The sequence below is a fragment of the Opisthocomus hoazin genome, chromosome 1 (assembly GCF_030867145.1).
Source record: "Opisthocomus hoazin isolate bOpiHoa1 chromosome 1, bOpiHoa1.hap1, whole genome shotgun sequence".
Taxonomy (NCBI): Eukaryota; Metazoa; Chordata; class Aves; order Opisthocomiformes; family Opisthocomidae; genus Opisthocomus; species Opisthocomus hoazin.
Genome location: NC_134414.1, coordinates 137,385,994 through 137,405,883, shown reverse-complemented (window position 1 = coordinate 137,405,883; position 19,890 = coordinate 137,385,994). Strand labels below are relative to the sequence as shown.

The 19,890-nt window shown below is 44.4% G+C and overlaps 1 protein-coding gene across 4 annotated transcripts in view; it reads left to right on the top strand.

The window, feature by feature from the left end:
• Positions 1-2,101: 2,101 nt before the first annotated feature.
• The window catches only part of USF3 (upstream transcription factor family member 3), a 37,839-nt gene continuing 20,050 nt past the window's right edge, over positions 2,102-19,890 (top strand). For 3 of the 4 annotated variants that reach the window (XR_012765709.1, XR_012765710.1, XM_075437576.1), the window contains exons 1-2: positions 2,102-2,187; positions 18,448-18,512. Coding sequence is in view for 2 of the 4 variants with exons in the window: in XM_075437576.1 (XP_075293691.1) it covers positions 2,140-2,187; positions 18,448-18,512 (113 nt within the window). In the remaining 2 variants the exon portion in view is untranslated. Of the gene's footprint in view, positions 2,247-18,447; positions 18,513-19,890 lie in introns of all 4 variants that reach the window. The other variant, XM_075437594.1, reaches the window with a different exon arrangement.

Below are 19,890 nucleotides of genomic sequence, written 5' to 3'. Positions count from 1 at the left end.
TCGTTCCTCATTACCTAGACTAACCTCCAGCAAAATTTCACCTCACTCTTCTTCCTTTTTTAAAATAGTGTTGAGGAGTATAGATCCCAGCACAAATCTTTTTCTGCTCCCCTGCTGACCTCCCACTGGCGTGAAAACTGATCTTTCATTCTATGCCCTGTGATTGCTGTCTTTTAATCAGCTCTCCATCCCTGTGAGGATGCTATCCTCTGATCCTGTAGTAGGTTAGATTACTTAAAAGATCACTGTCCAGAAGCTCTTACGTGAAGTCCTTTCGAATATCTACCAGACCAATCTGTCAGCTGAGTGTTGTAATCTGTTTCTGGCAGTATTGCTTTTCTTCCCATAGGGGTTCTCCACATCTATTCAGTGTGCTTTGTATGGGGGACATGCTTGTTGGTCACGGTTATCTTATGTCCTTTTCTTTTGCCCCTGAAGAAGCACCAGTTAAAGCAGATGATGGAAAGGTTAGCTTATCCCTCTCTCTTTATCCTGCCTTCTTTCCTCCTCCCCAGTCCCTTAATACTGTAAAAGCATTCAGTTTTCATACCACTTTGCCTGAAGGCTTTGTGGCAAAGCCAGCTCGAGCTCTCTAGGCTGCTGAGCTGCCAGCTTGCTTTCACTCACTTGCATGTACATGGCCCACAGTGCAAGAAACTCCCGCAGCTGACCTGTCATCTTCTCATCACCTTTCTATCAGCTGCTGTATCACATCATACAGATGTGGGCCATTACTGTTCTCAAAATTACTGAATCCAGACCCGCACTACAGCCAAGTATTAACGCCTTCATTTGAAAAAATGCACCCGGGTTGTTCTTGGTGAAGACTGTCTCAGGTAAAGCTGCAGAGACTCTTCACCTGTCACATGAACAGCAAATCGTCTCATCTACTCAGTGTAAAGTTTTTCTAAATATTAGTGCAAAGGCTGTTCGGTTTGGGTTTTGTTGGTGTTTTTTTTAAGTGTCGTGCCATACGCTTGCTAGTCTGTATTCCCCTACCAGAAACAGGCTGCTGCTGCTCAGCCGTTTCCTGTGGTACATGACTTCACCAGTGGAGTTTTGCCTGCTGCTGGGTTTTGGCTACTGTGCTTCAAATATCTGACATTGCTGGTGATCTGAAGGTCTATGAGCTCAGACGCCCCAGAGCACAGCCGGGTGGCAGAAGGTAAATTTGGTTTTGCTGCTTTGGACAGGGGCTGCCTTTTTTAGTGGAGAATCCTTGCCGAGAAAGCACACTATGCTTTAAAGAGGAAGGAAAAAAAAAGAGAACTCGGTTTGTATTGGAGTAAATTGTCGGAACACAGGTATTTCAGATTCCGTTTGCCCTCCAGTTTGGCTGTGTCGCTTCAGAACTAAAAAACGCGAAAAGTGAAAAACTGCGTTTACGCACCTGCAAAAAGCAGCTGCTGCTGGTGAAAGGTGCGCGAAGGGGGTTCTGGAAAACAGCTCCTGCGGGCGGGAACGGCCGCGGCGGGGAGAGGAGAGCGGGGTTGGCTGGAGGCGCGCACTGAGGTACCGGGGCGCTGCTCCTCGTCCGGCGGGAGAAGCGGCGCCTTTCGGACGCTCCGGCTTAAACGCGCGAGGGAGGCGGACGGGAGCGTCCCGTTCCCTGGGACGAAGCAAGCGCCGTGTGTCACAAGGCCGGCGCCGACTGCGGCCCCGCGCTGCGGAGGGAGCGCTACCGCCGGCGGCTCCCGACCGTCCGGCGAAGGGAGGCTTAAAGCGGCGCTGAGTTAACAGCGGCGCTTCCCCTTTAAGAATTTCCGCCCGCCTCTTGCCCCGTCGTGCTCCCCTTTCCGCTCTTCTTATTGGTTGGATGAGGTGCCGGTCTTCGGCAGTTCCTGTTTCGGCCACCTTAACTTGTTGACGGTGAGCACGCCAGTCGCGACCTCTCCGGCTTCTGATTGGTCCGCCCAGCCAATGTTTGTGGTGGCGATTGGTCCGCGCCGGCTCCGCCCCGCCCACTGGCGGCGAGCAACGCCTTCCCCGTTCCGGCCTTCTTGATTGGTCTCGAGGGCTCAACCCGTGCGTTCAGATTGGCCGCTGTGGGCCGCGCGTGTGAGCAGCAGGGTGGGCTGCGCGGGAGGGGATTGGATGGAGGCGGCGGCAGCGCGCTGACACGGGGTGTCCGCTCGGAGGATGGTCCCCGCGGTGGGGCCGCCGCCTCTCAGCCCGCCCAGCCCCCCTGTGAGTGCCGGCCGCCGCCGCGGGGGTGGGCCCGCTGCCTGCGCTCGGAGCGGAGCCCGGTGAGCGGGAGCGGGGAGGAGGAGGGGCCGGGCGGGGAGCGGCTGAGGGGACGCGGGCCGGGGCTGCCGGTGGCCGCGGCCCGCCCCTCCCTCGCAGCGGCCGTTGCCGCGAGGAGGCGGTTGGCGAAGGACGCCCCCCCCGCCGCGCCGCACGCGCGGGGCTTCGGCCCCGTCACCGTGGCGACGGCGGGGCCCGGGCCCTTCCGCCCCAGCCCCGGGAGCCGCCTCGCCCGCCGGTCGGGAAGGGAGGACACACGCGGGGCACCGGGTTGGGCCGGGGGCCGCTCCCCACCCTTCTCGCCCCGGGACGCCGGCAGCGGCACCGCCGTGGGGTGGGGGCGACCGGTGCCCCTTTGTCCGCTCGGTGTGCCGGGCCCGGCCTGCCCTGCCCGCGGCGGCCTTGGGTCGGGGCTGTGACAGGCCGGGGCGGCGGAGCCCCCCCGGGGGGAGGCGGCTGGGGACAGCGGGCGGCCCTTCGCAGCCCGCCCTGCCCCGGTGCCCCGGGCGCTCCTGCAAGCACCGCGGCGGCGGACGGGCTTCTGCTCTGGTGAAGTTCTGTTGTGGCTTCCGCTCCCTGCCCCGCCTGGGTGAGGTCTCCAAGGGCCGGTGTCGGCGGGGAGAGCGTGGGGACGACGGCGCCGGGGGTCTGGGGAGCGGGGTGCATTTATCGCTTTGATGGCCTGAGGTCACTGACCCTGAGTCGCCGTTCGGGAAGCTGGCTTCGGAGGGAGCGAAACGTGGGTGCTGGTTCTCAGCCGGAACGTCTGCTCAGTGTAGTCCGAGGTAGGGACTCTGCTGTCCATCACCTCGGCGTGCTCGTGTTGTCTGATAGCTCAGCCTGGAGGTTAGTCGGCTTCAGAGCACGGTGTGAAAGTCCAGCTTTTTTATTCAGAATTCTGACCCTGGAAACTAACTTTTCCTGTTGGGTGTCTGTTTAGCTTGATCTCCTAAGGAAAGCAGGCTTATGGACGCGCTCTGTCTATTCCTTCTCCACCTAGTAATTCTAACTCTCTGGCCAATTCCAATCAAATTTGCCAGACAGAGGTCTTAAAGAGGCTGAAGTCCTTAGTTTCACGGAAATCGACTCCTGACAAATGACAGAAGATCACAGTTATTGCTCACACTAAGGACAGGGCACCTAGAACCCAGCTCCTTGTGGCAGACAGCAGAGGTGACCCGAGTCCACCACCATACACATGGCTGAATGCAGCCATAGCGCACGATGCCACTTGTCCAGGGAAGTTTTTAGGGAAAAGGTGGAAGTCAGGAGCAGCAGAAGGGCATAGTGATGTGTTGAGTCACTGACCATAAGTACATGGCAGATCACATGTCTTTATTTTTACTTTTCACGTAATAGCTTGGCCTTCTGTTAGATTGCACTTAGACATATAATTATTAGATACTTTACGCAAAGATAACTCAATGGTTTTACAGTTAAGCATTCAGAAGTCAGGTAATGTAATAGCTTGGTTTGGAAGTGTGAGTTTAACTTTGCTTTTTCATATACAATGCATTGGGACAATCTTAATTATGTGGTTATGTTATATAGCATTTTAATAAACTGCAGGGTATTCTTTGTCACTCGTCAGTTATGTGCACTAATCGGACAAGTAGTAAGGAAGAAACTTCCTGTGGGGAAATGATTGTTATTATAAGGGTTTAGAATTTTTAATTGTGATTTTCAGTTAGTGCCATGATAGTGATCCTTATGTCCATTTTGGTGTGAAATAGATTTTGACAACTGAAAATACATTTATCACTGAATGGGAAGTAAGCTTAAAAAATGCTTGTGTGAGCGTGATTTTAAGGTGCATGTGTTCAAAATAACATATCAGGTGTGTGAAGCATACTTTGAAGTATTTGGATATTATGTATTCCGTTAGAGATTTACTTATTCCCTTAGGTTATAGATGTGAGAAGGTTTTAACAGCGTAGGTGAAAAACGGTGGTGGGTCCTGGAGCAGTCTGAGAGCTGCAAAGAGAGAGTTAGGATGTAAGTGCTCGACAGTGGCTTTGCTGCTTTGATTCTTGGTTTTTGTAGCAATGTTCCCAGGACCTGATGAGGGACAGACCGAAGTGACGGTCACTCAGGTGGTGCTGTGATGTGTGCCTGGCACATCCCTGCTGTGTGCGTCACAGACTCTGCCTTTGTAGCTGAAGTTTAGGCATAGTCTGAAATTCCAAAGACCTCTTATGAACAAGAAGGCAAAAATTCAGTGACCGTGTTCTGCTGACACTGCTGGCTAAGCTACTCCAGCTGCTTTTCACCGTGTCTCTTCTTGGGTGAATGGAGAGGATATTTCTGACCTTTTTAAAGAGAGGAATTAAAAGGCTGCTCTTTGTGGGCTGGGTTTTTGTTGGTGTTCCCCCCACCCCACCCCGTATGTTGAAATCATAAGAACACCTCCAGCTTCCAGGCGTTGAAGTATAACAAATTAAGCAACAAAAGGTTTTGGAATAGTGCTCCATTCAAGTATCCTTTTAATTTGCAAAGTGCGTTGGCGTAAGGTGTGTGACGTTGTAACCACTCATATCCAGCTTGGATGTGAATTAATACAATGTATGGGTTAGAGCTGGATACTGTACAGGGCAGAAGAAAGAAGTGAATACGTAGGGAAGTGAAGGGCTGGGACGTGACGGATTGGACAAGAACCATGCTGTTGTTTAATTTTTGTACACTAGTGCTTATCTTTTTGTAATAAGTGTTTGGAACCAAGTTGTTCTTAAAAATACCTTGGTCAATGACATGTGTCTGGGGGGAGGTATAAGTAGCGTAGCACTTGATATGAAGGGATTCTCATGAATCATAGTTGTTTGCGTCATAAGAACTTGTAAAAAATACCATGAAGTGTGTACCACTTTGCAGGATGGTGAATAAGTATCACAGCACAGTGTTTCACATGAGACAGTTTTCAATTAATTAACTTTATTGAACATTGTCCCTGATTATCGAAACACCAGTGGAGATGCGTGCCTAGATGTGTGTACAAACCAGGTGTTTAAATGCAAATGGGTGTGTGAAACGTGTGCGTGCATAGCAGCTGACAGCTTTAATGTTTCTAATCATTTCATAACGGGTCTAGGTGTACTTCTCAGGCTTCTGGAGAAGCGTTCTGCTTGTCTCCAGCCTGAAGGCCTGCTCACTCACAATATTGCCGGTCACTTTATAACTTAGTTCCTGTGCTAGCATTCTTCATCCCAGTGATGTTTGCGACTCCTTTATTCAATTTAAGTCCCTCAGGAACACGTTTTCCTATTCTGAAGGGTATCAATCATAACGTGAGTTGTATGTATGTGTGTTCTGGAAAGTCCAGTGAAAACATCTCGGATTGAATGGGTGAGCAGTAGGGCCTGCTTTGTTTCAGATTGCAGTAAAACATGTAAAGGTCACAACTCCCTGATTAAGAAAGATTGTGCAGTGCCCAGTTTATGTAATGATAGCCTAACTTGCTGGTTAAAATACAATTCCAGCTTTTATATGTGCATATCATGTGTCCAAAGTGTACTTTGGTTTGACCTTAGAAGTGTAGCGCTGTTGTCGTGCTCCGAGTAAGCACAAAAGTGATTCTGCTAGTATGCACAGGACTGACAAATTGTGTGTAAACGAAGTTTGTTTCCTGTATGAAAAGCTATGGCATTAGTCTTTTAAGGTGAATGAGTTACTTTTGCAACCATGACATAACGATAGCAATCTTTTACATCAGCCACGCTGTGTGCCATTGTGATTCCGATAAGAAGAAAGTAGCAGACTGTTAAAAATGTTTCATGCTTCCTGTTAACAAGTGCCTTTCTCACACAGTTACCTGAACTTCTGTCAGGTTAATCGACCGAGATGAAGACCGTGAAATGAGATCAGTGCCAGCTAAAAGCACGTCTCGGTCATGCTGGTACTCTGATACCAAAATGAGATCTTTGTGGTCCATTTCTAGAGAAGCTGGAATGGTAGGAGTGTGGATCTATTAATTTTTAGGTCTAAATGCAGGTTTCTCAGGTCTTGTGATCTGAAGGTCATTGGTGTGGTGGGCCGTGCTATGAGAAGATTATTGAAAACATTGTTCTTTAGGCTCCTGACACTATTAAAAACAGTGTAAAGGTATTACAAGGAGAGGAGAGCTTAACTTTAAAAAGCTTTGTTTATTCTTCAGGTAACTGAAGTTTAAAGTGAAAATAATGTTGTCCATTTGGGGCAACTGCCTGCATCTGCAGTCTGTAATGAGTGCTTGGCTTATGGGACACTTAATTCTTGCCAGCCTTCAACCTTTGAAGTTGGACTCTGCTTTGCTGTCATGCATTAGTGAAGTTGTTTGCTAGAAGTTGAACACAAATCTTGGATGGGCTGGAAATTGCCTTTTGCTCCCTACTACAGCTGCTCTTACTCGTTTACTACAATAATAAAATGGTGCTAACCCAACACCCAGCAACTCCGAATCAGCAACAAGATAATGAAGACCATTTCATTTTTTCACTGTCGGAGGATCCGTAATGTTCAGAGATGCTGTTTAAAGGTTATATATCCATAGTTTAAATGCTTGGTTCTTCTATGTAAGTCTCTCGCTTTAAATTCTGAGAATTCCTCTGTGATAGGAGAAGTTTTAACTGGTTTTGGCATAATCTTGGGCCGTAGTTCCACAAACATTAAGCCAGCGCTGCCACCGCAAGCAGCAGTCTTACACCAAAATAAGCACTTTCGGTGAACTTCTTGGGGGGTGGAGGATGTCTTTGCGATCCTTTTGCAGAGCAAGTTTGAAGTTGAAGTAATGTTCTTGTCTGGCTTCCTGTGTGAGTGCCAGTGAAGCAGGGGACAGGCTATGTCTCTCAGCATTGTTTTGGAGCAGATAGGACAGAAGGGAAGGGTAACTGTCTTACAGATTTTCCTATTATTGCTGTAAGAGCAACTTGTTAACTAAGGAAAGTTAGGTAGCTGTTCAGCATATGTTGCAGTGTATCTCATCTCTTTTAGCATTTAGATTCTGATAAAATGATTAATACAAGCAAAAAATTTTATTTTGCAGTGCATCGGGTTTCAACTGTTGGTTGCCTTTCAGAACTCTGTGTAGGTTACATCTCTGCATAAGGAGAATTAGGTTGAAAACACCTTGAATGGCTGGGCCCAGAGAGTGGTGATCAATGGCGCAAAGTCTAATTGGAGGCCAGTATCTAGTGCTGTGCCCCAGGGGTCACTTCTGGGTCCGGTCCTGTGGAATATCTTCATTTATAACCTGGATGACAGGACAGATTGTGCCCTTGGCACATTTGCTGATGACACCCCACCAGGAGCAGCAGCTCAAATGCCAGAGGGTCATGCTGCCACTCAGAGGGACTTCAGCAGGCTGGGGAAACGGGCTGACAGGAACCTCTTGAAGTTCGACAAGGGCAAGGACAAAGTCCTCCACGTGGGGAAGAACAACTCAATGCACCAATATATGTTGAGGGCCACCCAGCTGGAAAGCAACTTGGCAGAAAAGGACCTGAGGGTCCTGGTGGACACCAAGTATAACATGAACCAACTTGTGGCAAAGGTGGTCAATGGTATCTGGGGCTGCGTTAGACAAAGTATTGCCAGCAGGTCAAGGGAGGTGATCCTTCCGCTGTACTCAGCGCTGGTGAGGCCACAGCTGGAGTCCTGTGGCCAGTTCTGGGCTCCCCAGTACAAGAGAGATGTAGACGTACTGTAGAGAGTCCAGTGAAGGGCCACAGAGGTGATTAAGGTGCTGGAACATCTCTTGTCTTAGGAGAGGCTGAGGGAGCTGGGACCGTTCCACCTGGAGGAGAGAAGTCTCAGGGGGATCTCATCAATGTGCATGAACACCTGAAGGGAGGGTGCAAAGAGGATGGAACCAGGCTCTTTGCTGTGGTGCCTGATGACAGCACCAGAGGCAACCGGCACAAACTTGAATGCAGGAGGCTCCATCTGAACATCAGGAAACACCTTCTTATTGTGAGGGTGACCGAGCACTGGAGCAGGTTGCACAGGGAGGTTATGAAGTCTGCATTCTTGGAGATACTCAAAAGCTGTTTGGACATGGTTTTGGGCAACTGGCTCTAGGTGGCCCTGCTTGAGCAGGGGGAGGTTGGACTGGATGAGCTCCAGAGGTCACTTCCAACCTGAACCATTCTGTGATTCTGTAATACCCTAACCTACTTCAGAATCGAAGACACTCTCAGAAGAGTGCATAAAACTAAAAAAAAGTCAATATTTATAGTGCTATAGCCACATCTTGTCATTGGTCTGTCATCACTGTCTTTAGTTACAACTGCAGCAGTTACCATTTGTATCTGAACTATCAAAAAATTGTGTTAATTTCTATTTGGTACAGTGTTCACTTGTATTCGGTCAGCGTGCGTGTGCTCTGTACTTCTGAGCTACAGTTTCCTTGCTCTGCAGAATTAGCTGAGGGTTGCAGCTCTGCCTTTGAGCTTCTACCCAATCGTGCACCTAACGCTGGAACACCCTTTCTTCTGTCTTGCTCTCTCCGTGGCTCAAGTTCAAAAACGTCTTCTGTTGGAGGCAGCTGTGCGGTACTTAGCTGTTGTCTGTGCTCATTTAAATGGAAGTGGGGGAGAGTTGAGGGCTTCTGGGGTTTGTTTGGGTTTTGTTTGGGTTTTGGCTGTGACCAAAAGTGATGCACAGTCTCAAGAGCTGGTGATTTGGATTATGAAGTACTGCCTTTATCTGAAGCAGTGGTGTCTGTGGAGGTCACGTTTTATACTTGCTGTGGTTGGCAAGTTATAGGGAGTCCCACATGTAAATTGTCTCAAGAGGCTTTACAGTCCATCTTACTCACTTTGTCTGTGTTTTTTCTGTTTTATTCTGGGTGGGGATGGGAAGTGGTTGTTAAGAAAACATACCTGCTTTTCCTGGTTGACCTGGGCTCAAATATCTTTAGTTTGGACTCTCCGTTAGATCTAATTGAAATAGTTTGCAGCTTTATCCCTGCCAGTATTGTTTAAAACTACCTGTCAGACACCCAGATCACAAGATGAGTCCTTTTTTCCTGGAACTGAAGCAATTGCCCAGTGGACCCACTTTATATACAAAAAACTTTGAGGAGTGAAGGTGCGAAATAGCATTGAGGTTGTGACTGGAGAATGAGCCCTCTTCGCTACAGCCTTTTGTGAGGAGCCTGCAATGAAACGTACGTTGCAAAGTTGTGGGGTTTTTGGTTGTGTTGGGTTTGGGGGCAGAGTGTGTGTGTGTGTGTTTGTTTTTTAAAGCTCATTACAGCTGGAAATAGTGACAGCACCGCTACTGGAATAATGTGCTGGCTGTTTCTGAAGGACGTGGCAGTACACTGTCTGGGCAGGTGCTTCGAAAGCAATTTCGCACAGTTACCAGTTTCCACAGTTCTGAAAGCTGAAGGCGAGTTTCATGAACTGATTCTTGTAAAGTCAACGTACTTAGAAATTGTGTGTCTTAACAGTGGAATTGGGGGCTAAGTTTGATTAGCTTGTACATTAAAACTGAAATATTGTTTTATGATACCTTCTACCTCGGTCATTTTTGCCTTCAGCCCGTTTAAGGTTCATAGGGGAATCCTTTACTCTGGAAGGTCAATGTTTGTAACCAAAGCTTAGGATTGATCCCTGCTGCATGTTGTAAAGGAGCTTTGCAGTGAAGGCCCACACAATATTGCTTCCTGTATCATAGTCCCTTGACGAGCTCTTAGTTTGTGACTGATTTCTCAGATCGCAAGCCTATAAAGTATTCAAGAACTTTACTGTGTAATCCTTTGTACTTAATGACTTAAATCTGAAAAGGTGAATTTAAAAAAATTGACACATAAACTCTTTGGATGCCCTATATGTTTTAGTTCTAGGATATTTTGCACTGCTTGTTAATTAGGGACCTCAAGAGAGAGCAGCAAGTTGTTTTAGCATGTCTGTGTCTGGTGTAGCTGTCAGAGAATCACTTGATACCAACCTCACGCGGTTTTATAGAGACTACCTGAGGATCCTTTGTGGTTGCGGAACAAAGGAGGGCTCAGGTTAAAACCAAGAAATTAAGCAGAGAGTAGTATTCTGGCTATATCAATGCGGCCAAAGTGAAAATTTTTACGTTTTGATTTTAAATTGATGTTCAAGCCCTGTGATAAAGTGCTGTTCTTTAAATACCTCATTTGGAGGTAAGGTCACATCAGAAAGCAGAATTAGACTGGCTCTTGCTGAAGCTGTAGCTTCTACATTTGTCCAGTTGGTTTTTGGTGTTTCAAATACAGTTTTCATAAGTACATGGCTTCCTCAGTTATAAATAATCATCTTGGTCCCAGTATTCAGAGACCGTGATGACTTATATGTTACAGCTTTTTCCAGGGAAAATAAATTATTTGTTCTTTAGCAACGTGCTGCTGGCAAGGTTTGGCTCACCAACAGATGCTCTTCCACCTGAGTGAGAGCACACACAGCCTCAGCCACGGTACAGGCAATCTTTGTCATCTAATAGAGGTAACCTAACCCATGTAGAGATGGTGGCCTGTTATGGGAGGAAGATGTCTGCAATCCACTTTATATCCACTTAGCCTTCACCGTCAGAACAGGCTTTTTGACTCCTTCATCAAGTGTGGCATAGTTAGATATCTGTCATCTATTTGAAAATAATTTTCTGTTTTGAAGTGCACTGCGGATCACTGGGCAGTGAAAACCAGGGGGATGAGCACTGTCTTGCAACTTGGAGACATTCCTCATACATTCTCACTTCCTTCATGAAATCGGTATGTGGTGACTTGTGAATCTTAACAAAATATATAAAGGACATGGGAATCATGAGGATTTCCCTGGTTGTTGCTCTATGATTTCCTAAAAAGAAGAGTGACATTCCCCTTATTTTGATCTAAAGTAGCTGAGGACACTCTTTAGGGTGACAGCTCTGGTCTTTGTGATTCGTGCTCATACACTAATTGTGCAATTACAACTCTCTGCCTCCCAAATGCCTGCTTCCATACCACAATTCATCCAGACCACAGGAGACAGTTTGCGTAGGCATCTTCCTTTACTAACGCTGTGTGCCACTTCAGTCTGTCTGTAGTACCGAGATCGTCCACACAATGTATGCGGGTGGCAGCAGCTCACATCTGGATGCAAAATATCCAGAGATACCTCTCCTTAAATAGTTTTCAGGACATCACCAGCAAGTAAGAGGCCTCATTCAGTAGACATGGTCTCTCTCTCTCTCACTGCCCCTCCTCTAAGGTTTAAAAATAAATGAGGCCGTACTAAGCTAGGAAGACTTGAGGGGCAACAACGGTAGAGCAAGAAGAAGAAACAGGAGAGGTGGATCTTTAGGTGATTAATAGGGAAGTGTCTTTTCATTCTGAAGTTTCTTAAGCAGATCTGGTCAGGATTTCTCAGAATGACCCTACAACTGTGCTTTTCTGAAACTGCATGTTAGTAAGTGGTTCCAAGCAATTGTCTTTAATATTACGAAATTGTAAATGAAAAGAAAAATTAACGTAGATATGAGGGAATATCACTCAAGTGATAACCCTGCTTCTTCCTCCAATGGTGTTATAAAAAAAAAGAGGAAGTTTTCTTTCTGGTTCTTTTGTATGTTTATATATAATAGTCTTACTGAAACTATTGATTGCTGTAAGTCAGCAGGAGGAAAAATGCCAATGTATTTGAGTTTAGATAGCACAAACAAAAGAGATAGAGAAAAAAAATTCTAAAAGCAGTGAAGTTTTTTCCCATCTGTTGTTATTTGCAGACACCTTAAAAAAAATGGATTGCACAACAATTTTTAGCTTATTGGCATTGTTTTTCTTAACTTCTACAGAAGCTCTGGGCACAGTCTGGTTGCCCTAGGAAACTGTCAGCTGGTTTGCAATGGGAATGTGTATTCTGTGAAAATTCGAGATCACCCTCTCCTGCCCTTTAATCCCTCGTCTGTCTTCCTCTGCAAAAGGTGGTGCATGTTGTGAGCAGCCTGATGCCAGCTGGTCGGCCAGCGCATACGTGCGACGGAGCTGGTCACTCGCCCAAGCGGTGTCCAGTCGCTTACCTGCAGCATCACCACTGACCCCGCTCCTCTTCCGCTCAGTCTCTGGTTTTTGTAAACATCTGGAAACTTCGTATCTTTGAGAGGTTTTGTTTAGGTCTGTCAGCGGGCCCAGCTGTTGTGAGCGGGTGGACGAAGAGACATGTGGTGCAGTGACAAGAAAACCTTGGTTTCTTCAGAAACCAGACAGAAAGGTATCAAAGGGATTTTTACCCTTACCGGGAAAAACAGTCCTTTTCAATTTCCTGTGAAGCAGTCTGAACGGGTTACTTTGATAGGCGGAAGTAGTTGGTATGCGTAGGTAGCAATCACAAGCTTTTGAGTTTAATTTCCTGCCATCATTTTGGTAGGTAAATGCAAAATTAGAATAAAAGTGTTTCAAGAGGGAATAAAGCTAAGGCAGTAAATCATGTCTTTTTATCTCAAGGGTACCTTGCTTGTGATTAAAAGCTTGGATTAAGTCCCTGGCTGGAGCTAGCCTTGTTGTAAAACGTGCATGGAAGATGAGAAAAGAGAGCTCCAGCAGTCACTCAAATGAAGAGGACGCTGTCTTGCAGGAGAAAAGTTAGCATTTGAGTAGTTATTATCTATGTCTTGGAATTGATCTTGGCCAACTACATGAGGTGTACAAAACTAGTAAGAACTGTGAGATTGTAGCAATGTAACAGTGTAAGCTTGCTGAAATATTTTAGGAGGAAGAAAGATTTGGACTGCTGGTAGTTTTACAGAATACACGTAGCTGCATATGAAAAAGATTCTTTCTGCCTCATATAGAAGAATGGAGTAGCTTATTAATTTGAGGAAGATTGGTTTATACAGCCAAATATAACAGATTGGAAGAATTGTCTTCTTATAAAATGAATATTAAGGTTGGAAACACTTCCTAAACAAAGAGTGAAAACTTAATGCCAAAAAAATAAACTAATTTTTCTTAAAAAGCTAAATCTGCTGAGTGTACATTTTGAAGAAAAGATTTCATAAAATAAGTTGCTGACAAAGACAATTTGGTTTTGAGTTTTCTACCCTACTTTTTCAGAACTGTAAAGGAAATTAAATTACATTAAACTTTTAAATCTCCAGAACACAAAATATCTTTTCGTTTCTGGGGATGACACTGCATTTAAATGAAATTTGATATTTCAGGTTGATATTGTAAGAGCTGTAAACTACATAAAGCTCAGGGGAACCTTGGTACTAAATAAATATAAATACTGAATTGCTTCTCCTTCATCTGGCTAAAGAATTTGGAATTTACTATGTTCTCTTTGCAGAAGGCATTCAGCTGAGTTGAGTGAGCATATTTCATGAATGAACTTAAAACACATTTGCCTGTGAGTTTATAAAGCAAACACACATCTTCTGCTTTAGAGAATCAGTGAAGGAATCTCTCTGTGAAGAAGTATTACTTGAGATGGAATGAGTAAAGAGAAACCCATTGTCAGAGCTCTGGTGATGCAACAGCTGCTAGGAAGAGAGAGAGCCGGTATAAACATTACTCGTCAGCCTGCAGAAGTGTCCACCCAGGCAGTTGTTTTGTTTGTGGTTGTTTTTTTAATTCGCAGAACTCATATTTTCAGCAGCTCTTAAGAATACCACCTTCCTGATGCTGCCAGCTCCGTTTTGAGGCGTATCAAGTAAAATGCAAAGGTTTTTGTCCTTACAGAATAAGAATAGGGAAAAAAAACCCAAAACAGTTCACTGTGTTTCTTATGGTACAATCTAGCAATGGAAACCTCAGAGTTGTATACCACTGCTGTTTAATAAACTTAACCACCTATTTTCAGGTAGAAAGTCAGAACCTGAAATAAACTAACTTGTTGATTAGATAATGTGTACAGCCTTGATTTTTTTCTTATCGCTCCTACAAAACTGCTTTGAAACTTCTGCGGAAACACTGATTGAATGATAAACTTCAATAAGCTTCTGACTTAAAGAAATTTGACAGTAAAGTGAAGTTAGAATAATATTAATTGCAGTCCTATGCCCTGTTTTCTGTACGAAACAGGCTGTGGATCCCAGCAGAACTGAAGTATATCAAAGACAAATTTAATGTTGTTTATGTTTGGTAGTTTGTGAAGCTTATACACTCAGTGTATGTTGAGTGACATCTGGCTTGAAATGTGAAGGGAATGGCAACGCTTGGATGTAATTTTTAAAAAAAAAAAGGGCAAGGGAGGAAGAAAGAAACTGGAGTCTTTGACACTTTGTAATAAGGACTTTCTGTTTTCTCAGGATCAAAAAGTGGTTACAAGCTGCCTTAGTAAATTTCAGCACAAACTTCCACTAAGGCCTTGCCTGTCTGCCCAAAGGCTACACAATTGATTGGAAGATCCGGTAGGAAAAAGCTAACAGTACAATGTATACTGTTCAGCAGGTATTTTTTATTGCGGCGCCGGGCACACGAGGGATTTCTCTTCCAAACGTGTGCACCAGACACCCTGTTGCTTCAGGTTAAATACAATCACACATGTAAATATTCATTATATTTCTAGGAACTAATTAGCATATGTAAATATCTTTCACGCATGTCTGTTAGCATCTTTGGGTGGTCTTCGGGGGGTCCCAAGATGAAGGCCCATCCTCTTCATCACGCTGTTCACTGATTGACATTTGTTTCTGCGCAAACCCAGTTCTAGGATCACGTATATCGTGTCCTTCAGGTTGTTTGGCTCCGGTCGTGTTGCTCTCTTGGTGCCTCCTTATTTCTGTAGCTTGGCGCATTTGCCCTCCCAAGGCCGAGCTGTCTGGAGTAGAATTATTTAGGAGTCTCTTTTATCCCACAATTATCCCAATTATTTGCTGAGAACCAAGACCACTTTTGTTTCACTTGATTATTTTAACGACTAAGTGATAGCTTGTGCCCATGTCCTTCCACTACATTCCTTAATGAGAAAACAGGGATTAGTGTAACAGTTACATCGTTAGATCACTATGCATGCAGAAATACAAGTTACAGTACCAAAGACTACTAAAAACTAGAAAATATTAAGGCCTTTTTGTTACAGTTTCATGTTTCTTACAATCCCCTCTATCACAATGTATTGCTGAATCACGCAAGGCATCTGGACTAGGGCTCTACCGTGTAGATCGTGACTTTGGGAGATAGGGATGCTGCTATTAGGAGTAAGAATTGAGCTAAGGGGGCAGAGACCCTGGGCAGAAGCAGCTTGAAATACACATGTATGGAGAGCCCGGGTCAGGAGGGAGAAGTGGGTGCTCTGACTGGGGCAACGGGAAGATGGGGTTGTGGGTGTGATGTGGGCTGTGTGCAGGGGGAGCAGGTGGGGTCAGAACCGCTGCGTCTGTTCTGGGGGAGGGTATTTGTGGGTGGGTGCTTTCTCACACCACTCACCTTGACACCTTGTGTCATCTGTAGCCTTGCATGGTAACTGGCCATCTAAATTCACATTAAGGCTTTCTGTATTAAATACACTGTAATACAGAAGTAGTCTTTTAGTTCTGAAGTTGTATAAACTTGCAAGATTAAAAAAATATGGCTGCTTGGTGAATACGTTAGTTTTTCAGAAAAGCTGAGTTCACCAAAACTGAGAAGTCTTTCATCTTTTTGCTTTGATTTCCAGCATACTTGCCCTGCTCTAGTAATGCCCAGTGACAGATACATCAACTCTGTCCTTATAGGTGGTGCAGAAAAGTAACGAAACAGGGTACGTGACTGCCACACGATGCGGTCCAGCATCTTCCTGTTCCTAAGCATAACGTTTGTGTGCTTTGCTGTACCAGAACTATGTCCACATACTTTATGCTCACATCCTTACCCCACTACACAGAAACAGAGCTGTATACGCTAAGTTAAATGACCCCTTTGTCCCCTTGAGTAGCTATTTTACCTGATATACAAGGTATTGTCTTGATGATGGATGTACAAGAGTGTAGCGTTACCGGCTAGCTGCTCTGCTTCTCGTGTCCTTGCTGGTAGCCTTAATGGATATAGATTCTGCTGGGCTGCTTTGACATAACTGAAAAAATCCCACTGGAACAAGGTGTGCTGGCCTCCATCTCTCAGTGTATGTGTGAACATCTTGCTGGTTGCCAGCAGAGTAAAAGATGCCTGGGCTCTAACTGGATTTACTTTTTTTTTATAATCAGAATTGCACACCTGCTAAATTCTCCCAGCTGAACCCCTCATCATTCAGTCCAGCCACACCGAATAAGATGAATGCAGCTAGAATAAGTGAGTAAGCACTGCTGACCATCACCAGCTATGCACAGGAGGGATAGAAGCTGTAAATGCTGTGGGTGGGAAGCTGGCTTTTCTGGCTTTCAGAGTTGAGAATTTTCACTGACTTGGAGGACCTGAGGTACCAACTGAATTAGTCTTACTACACGTAAACAAATACAAAATTGTTAGTGAATTAAGCTAAATGGATGTAAAGGAGAAGAGATATTTTTTTAAGATGAAGTAACACAAGGTAATTTATAAGAGAGTGAATGAAGGTGCTGAAGTTGCACCACTACTTTCTCCCACAGTAAAAGACTGTCAATTTTTTTCATAATTTATGCCGAGCATGGTAAGTGAGAATGGAGAAAGCAAAGCCTGACAAGAAATAGAAAGTGACATGCTCCAGTTGATGGGCTAGGAAAGTCTGTGGTGATTGTGTTTCAGGTAGGCTGCATGTAACGCCCAGCGGAGCGGCGCAACGCTGTAACTCATCTTGGAGGCTTGTGTCGAATTTTGTGGTGGTGTGAACGCTGTTGTGTAGGTGGAGGAGTTGGATTAGGTTCCTGAAAACTTCAGGCACTTTTAAGTTCCCCAGATTGGATCTGCTTGCAGAATGTCACCTGTTTGCTTTACTTCGTGGTTTGCCAACATTTTGCGTGTCTTCACAGGAACAGAGACAGTAGTTAAAGAAGGGCTGGAGTGGTCAACAGTGTCAGCTCTAATGTTTCTCCTCAGTTAATCTTTGCTGAACGAGAGCACTACATTCAATTAACCTTTTAGAATATAGAGACTGGAGAACAACATCTGAGTTCTGGCACAATAAAGATGATTTGTGGTAACTTTACGCACACATACACAGAGGCCCTTTCCAAAGTGCATGCTTCAGTGCTTTGGGAGCTCTATAGGTGGCTGGCTTGCTGGTTCGTAAGAATATTTGTTTTTCTTGGTTTTGCTGTCAGTGTTAATAATGGTAGGCTTGGTTTACATTAAGAACTGCTTGGTGTTGAAAGTTATATTAAAAACCACCCCCACTTCCTTACAGTACAAACAAACAAACAAAAAAATACCCTAAAGCTATGAAGCCTGTTTAAAGAAGCCAATGAGCTTTCCAGGAGGAGCCAGGGAGAGGTGAAGCCAGGAGGAGTCTGAGGGCCTATGGGAAGAGGTGCAATAACAGGTTGGTTGGTGAGAGAACGAGCAAAAGCATGAAACTAAATACAGAGCTCAGCCTTATAAAAAAATTCTTTTTTTCCTTTTGTCATCTACAGTATACTTCATGTTACTTGCTCTCTAAAATTCATTCCTCTGGTAGATGCATGTTTGACCATCATTGACTTAATACCATCTTTTGTTTTTTTCATAATGTTTTTGTTTGTCTAAATACAGGCTACTGATGTGTTCAAGCTGAGGACAAGTTAGGTGCAATTTATTAGGCTGTTATGTATAACTTTATTTCATAACTTTATTTTAAACTGAATTTTATATATCTAAGAACATAGGGTGTCATTTTTGGCTGTTTTAACCTGTACATTAATTCAGTAGCAAAGAAGTGTTTCAGTTAGCTACATTAATAGTACTCTAAATTTGTATTTAATAAAATGTCTTCATTGTAGCTTGTATTTTGCTTAGCATTCATGATTTATTTAGAGCAGGGAATTGAATGTATATTCAGTTAGGAAGGGCTGATGAAAGAGAGTTTATCTGTACCTCTTCCCATTCAAAAAACAATCACATACTTTAATTTTCCTTCTTGCTTCCTTAAAGTAGTTGGGATTATAGTTGGAAAACTGAGGAAATGGAAACCAGTTCATCATAGACAGCGGGGGTTCACAAAGCACCCTGCTAGGTAACGTTCTTCATTTTTGATGCTCATGTGACCAAGCTGCTCTACATCAAGGTGATGGACCTTCTGCATACGCTGCAGTATGGCCCTGTCCCTGTGGTCAAAGGCAAAATGATGTAACAAATGATGTGTGCTAAGAATTCAGAAGACTGGAGGAGTTGTTAATTCCTTCCATAATTTTCTTCAGGCTCTCTTCTCTGAAACCATGCCAGAGATGACAGAGAATGAGACACCTACTAAGAAGCAACATCGGTGAGTGTTTGGGGGAAAATGACTATTTTGTAGTTTTGTAGTCTGTGCTCATGTCGCGGTTACGAAGTGTCTAGCTAAAAGCTTGGCAATAAGGGTATTGACAAGAAGTTCTGAGGGTTGACCTGGGTTGCTCCAAAAGTTTGGGAACTATGGCTGCAAAACTCCCTTTCTCTCTTCTCCTGTCTGTGCCAAATTATTTGTCGAAGACATGTCCACCTGGGCCTCGTAGGCAACGGAGATTCTTTGAATATTGCACTGACTACTCCGACGTGTATGAAACTGTCGCCACCTCAGTTGGAGTGCAGCCTGTATTCTTGCAGAGACTCCTTTACATACTGGGGGTCACTGTACTCATTTTGCCACAGTAATTTAATCTCTTCGTCAACGCCCAGTGTAATCTGGATCTTACATCTCAAATCTCTGCTGGAACTCAAAATACGTCTTGAGGTTGAACAGCAACACTATGACAAAATTTGTAACAAAGTGACGCGTTACAGCTTCTCCAGGTTTTCCTTCCTTTGTAGGAGCATGTTGATCTAATACCTGATTGGTGATTGGTAGGGGAATCCTTAAGTCCCTAGTTAAATACAGCACCCATCTTATGCTAGCTGGCCTTGTAGGATATGATTTTTTACAAGAAAAGCTCAGAAAGAACGTTGATTTGTCCCACTGAATTATTTTCATAAATTTTGTTTCTTACCCCACTAATAGAGTATTTTGGATTCTGATTGATAATGGGAATCAAAGGGCAGCTGGGTCTCTCCAGCCCTTATATTCTTGTACATATTTAGATGTATTATAAATTCGGACTGACAGATGGTTGTTTTGGATATAAGTGAGAGAGCTGAAGTTTACTATGAAATAAGAAACTATTTAAAATGATAGTTTATGTGCATTCCTGTTCTGGTGGTGCAAGTTTTCAATGAACAGGAGATTCATTGCTTCTTGAGTAGTTGTAGAACAGATGTGCAGGCTGCAATTGGCATTTATTTAACTTGAAGGTGTTCATCTTTAGACATTCTTTCTTGGCAAATGTCTCCAGGTCTGACCATCTGCAGTAACATTACTGTCTTGTAATCATTGAGTTATTCTAGATGCACACTACTTTTGGTGAGTTACCAGAAATAAATGTATATCCACTCAAAGCATAAAGCATACATGCCCCGTAGTAATCGCACGTGTCATCCACGTGTATCTTGCGTTCTCACTTCAGATTCCTTGTTACATTTGGACTGTGCTGTTACAGTGGAAAAGGAGAGCAGATTTTTGCTTACTTTAACCAAACATCCAGACTCAGAGTGCACTGCTGGACAGAAATGTCTTGAAAGATTTTTTTTTTTCCTGAAATATTTATTTTTCCAGAAAACACATGTTTTGC